This window comes from Octodon degus, unplaced genomic scaffold (assembly GCF_000260255.1).
Source record: "Octodon degus isolate 3935 unplaced genomic scaffold, OctDeg1.0 scaffold00358, whole genome shotgun sequence".
NCBI classification, from domain to species: domain Eukaryota; kingdom Metazoa; phylum Chordata; class Mammalia; order Rodentia; family Octodontidae; genus Octodon; species Octodon degus.
The window spans coordinates 440586-445026 of record NW_004524934.1 but is presented as its reverse complement, the minus strand read 5'-3'; the positions used below and the strand labels follow the sequence as shown (position 1 = coordinate 445026).

General features: G+C 31.7%; 1 protein-coding gene across 1 annotated transcript; it reads right to left on the bottom strand.

The window, feature by feature from the left end:
- Positions 1-1612: 1612 nt before the first annotated feature.
- LOC101586640 (olfactory receptor 6C75) lies at positions 1613-2551 on the bottom strand. The gene has a single exon (XM_004648171.1). The coding sequence runs from the start codon at positions 2549-2551 to the stop codon at positions 1613-1615; it is 939 nt and encodes a 312-aa protein (XP_004648228.1).
- Between the last annotated feature and the right edge of the window lie 1890 nt (positions 2552-4441).

The window sequence follows — 4441 nt, the reverse complement described above, 5'->3', positions numbered from 1 at the left end:
TTGTTTTACCACACATATGATTTTTACTTTAGATTTCTCCTTCCTTATCACTCTTTTTACAAAAGCAGATTGATATTTTCTTCATCTCTTTACAGATTGCCTCAATAAAAAATTCATAATTTAATACAATTATCATTCAGTGTTTATGGCAACATTACATGAAAATATACTTGTAAAAAGTAGACATTCCATTGAAGAACAATAGTAAGAAATAGGTGAGTACTTATAGACTTTTAAAATTTACCTATATTACGTTCATTCACATTAGCCTATATCAGAGGCCAGGCTGAACAATCAATGAAACAAAATTAATTCACATATCCTCTATCTAGTCAGATTCATAGCTACTGTCCCAAGGCAACCAATTTTCTTTAATGATACATCTGAGTAGAGGGACTCATTAACTACAGGCCCTATGCCTAAACACATTTTTTGTAGTTCTTAACTTTTCCAAAATCATTTTCTTCAATATGAATGAGAAAGGAAAATTCTGTGAAAAAGACAATATAAAGGAAAGGCAGTATTACAGGTTTACTAATAGAGGAAAACCAAGATGTTAGTAATTCAAATATCAAAATATCCAACATGTCATATACAGTTAATATTACATTATTCTATATGTCATTTACTTCATCACTTTAGTAGGAAGAAATGATAAAGTAAATTTTCTGCCACCTGAAAGAATCTGAACACAAAGTCAATATAAAAATTTTCCCATACAGATTCTAGTTTTTCCTTTAAGTATAACTGGCAGAATTTGGGAAGTTTGCATTCAACCAATACACTTTTAAGAAATATTACCATAAGAAAAATTATAAGGTATATGTCATGTCCTCTGTACAATCTTAGTTACACTTTTCCTAGGAAACCTAATATAAAAATCAATCAGCCTCAATGTAAATAATAATGATAACATTTCTGACAGTATATTTTATATTAAATTTCTATCTAACATCTCCACACATTTGGCTAAATTTTTTCTTATAGATTCAAGAAAACATTTTGTTTAGCATTATTCTGTATCATTTCTAATGGGCTTATTCTCTATAAAAAGTAAAATAGGGGCCAGGGAGGTAGCTTAATAGAGTAAGCACTTGCTTGGCAAGTGTAAGGGCCTGAGTTCAATCCATAGCTCTGCCCCAAAAAAGTAAAATAAATAAATAAACAAAAATAAATTTTAATAATGGTTTTAGGTTAATATCATGTTTTTTTCTGGTCAAACTGCATAAAAATTTTAGACATACTGAGATATATATTAAATGTATTTCATATAAGTCAAATTTTATATTTAAATGTGGTTTTTAATGAGTTTAAATTTTAGCAACTCTACATTATGAATGCCTTGATAATCTACTTTGCTTTGACATAGAAACAGTAAAGATTACTGAGTTACTTAAAATTTAGTCACAAACATGTGAGGTCAATCACTGTGCCTATTATTTAAGATAGTTAAGACTATCTTATCTTTAGGTCAGTTAGAAAAAGATACTAATCATAACAAGTGTAACCAATTGGTGAAATGAATGAGTTTTTCAGAATGGATTTATGTAAAGAAAGGCAGCGAGTCGATCTTTCTGCTTTACCTTGAGCATTCACTTTCATATCATTGCACTCATTTATTTGAAGAGGAGACTATTCTCTGGATCATGCTCTTGAAGGCTTGCTTCACTTGCTGGTTCCTTAGTGTGTATATGAAGGGGTTCAAGAGAGGTGCCACTGAAGTATTGAGCACAGCAACTCCTTTGCTTAAGGTCACCCTCTCCCTAGCAGAAGGCTTAATGTACATAAAGATGCAGCTACCGTAAGAGAGGGAGACAACTATCATATGGGAAGAACAAGTAGAAAAGGCTTTTTTCCTTTGATTTACAGAAGGAATTTTCAAAATTGTATAGATGATATTTGTGTAGGAGAGAACAACTAAAGTCAAAGTGACCATGAGAGTGACTACAGCTAAAAAAAGTGCCATGAGTTCTAGAAAGTGAGTGTTGGTGCAAGAGAGCTGCAAAATTGGGGAAGAGTCACAGATAAAATGATCAATTATATTGGAGGCACAGAAATTCAAGTGTAGCAGAAGGATGATTGGTGGAAAGATGATCAGGAATCCTGCAAGCCATGAGCTAAAGACAAGAAGGATACAGACTCTGCGGCTCATGATGGTCAGATAATGCAGAGGTTTGCAGATGGCCACATAGCGATCATAGGACATGGCAGCCAGAAGGTAAAATTCTGTCACTCCTAAGAAGATGAAAAAAAACAGCTGAGCCACACAGCCATTATAGGAAATGGTTCTGTCTCCTGTCACAATAGTGACAAGGAATCTGGGGATGCAGACAGATGTGAATGATATTTCTAGAAATGAGAAGTTCCGAAGGAAGAAATACATGGGAGTCTGCAGATTTTGATCTGCAATGGTCAGAGTGATAATGAGAAGGTTCCCAGTCACACTTAGCAAGTAGGTGACAAGAAGAAATATGAAGAGCACAGCCTGCCACTGGGGATCGCTCGTCAGTCCAAGAAGAATAAATTCTGTTACTACTGTAGTATTCACCATATTCTTCACTCTTTATAAAGATGTGCTCCATTTTAGCTGCAAGTGAAGAAACAAAAAAACCATTAAGATAATAAAGAAATGTGTTTAACTTTTTCTATACTTGGCTTATTGAATTTAGTATGATGTCACTTAGGTTCAACCATGATGTCACAAATAACCATACATTAGTATCTGTTTGTTTTGTAAAACTGTTCTGTTGTGTGCATAAACATATTACATTATATTATATCTATCTGTACATCAATTTTTAAAATAATATAAAGTTCCAGTTACATAGGATAAGAAATTTGGGGGATAGGCTAGGTCTAATTTGTAGCACGTGCATTACAGTTAATGATGTTGTAGTGCATTCTGAAAATTTGACTTGAGAGTAGATTTTTAGATTTTATTGCCTCAAAAAGAAAAGGCTAACTATGTGCTTATCAGGCTAATTTAGTTGACTGTAGCAATCCTCACACAAAACACATATATCAAAACATAATTGTATACCTTAAATATGTAAAATGAAAAAATAAAGGCAAAAAGAGATACTTAAGAAATTATTCTTGGAGGCTGAAAACAGGAGGATCACTATGAGTCTGATCTGTATAGTGAGACCCTGTATACTCTGTCCTAAAATATACTAAAAAAGAGAAAAACAAAAATCATTCTTACTTTCTCTTTTTACAAAAAAAATGATATTGTGGTATATAAAAATGAAACACATTTTAAAAATTGTTATTTTATACTTAATACATTAATTAGAAGCTCCTCTTATTCTTCATTGTATTTTTAAATATAAATATATGCATTTGTGAATTTATCATTGTATTCTCTGAAAATAAGAAAAATGATTGAAAATTCTATAAATAAAACACTTGAGAACTCATTTCCAGTATAATAAATTATTTTATAAATAATTTTGGATATGATTTGCTTCATTTCAAAAATGTTTTATTTTAAAGTATTTCTTTTTGTTTCTTCATTTGAACTTTTATAGTCTATAAAAATACTATGATCAACAGAAATATTATAATAGTCTTTAAAAATTGTAAATTACTATTTTTGAATCTTTTTATTTATTGCTTACATTTCATTGAGTCTACGCTGAAATATAAGACAGTAAGTATATTAAAACGTTTACTTTTATTTTTGTAAACAGCAAGTGTTTCTACATATAGAAAATATTTTCAAAATGATGAAGCACTTGTCCAAAAAATTACTGTTTTTGTAGACAATGAAGAGAAGCAGTATAAGATTTTTAAAGTTATCTCACAGAAATTTTTTTAAGAATTCTTAAATATTGTGACCACTCAGCTCGTCCATAAAGTCTCATCTTTTTGTATACATTTCATAGGTGCCCAAAAATCAAAGGAGAACATCCTGGCCTCTCCATTGGTGATGTTGCAAAGAAACTTGGGGAAATGTGGAATAATACTGCAGCTGATGACAAGCAGCCATATGAGAAGAAGGCTGCTGAGCTGAAGGAAAAGTATGAAAAAGTCATTGCTGCCTACCCGACTAAAGGAAAACCTGATGCAGCAAAAAAGGTAGTTATCAAGGCTGAAAAAAAGAAAGAAGGAAGAGGAGGAGGAGGAAGATGAGGATGAAGAGGAGGAAGAAGAAGATGAAGAGATGAGGAGACTTAAAAAAAGGATAATGATGAATAAGTTGGTGCTAGTGCAGTTTTTTTTTTCTTGTCTATAAAGCATTTAATTCCCCTGTACACAACTCACTCCTTTTGAAGAAAAAAAAAATTAAAATGTAAGGCTGTGTAAGATTTATTTTAAAGCTGTACAGTGTCTTTTTTGTTTGTTTGTTTAGTTAACACACTACCAAATGTGTCTTTAGATATCACTGTCCTGGAGGTATTTACTATAGCCGCTAACTATGCCTGGTAGACTATGGGGG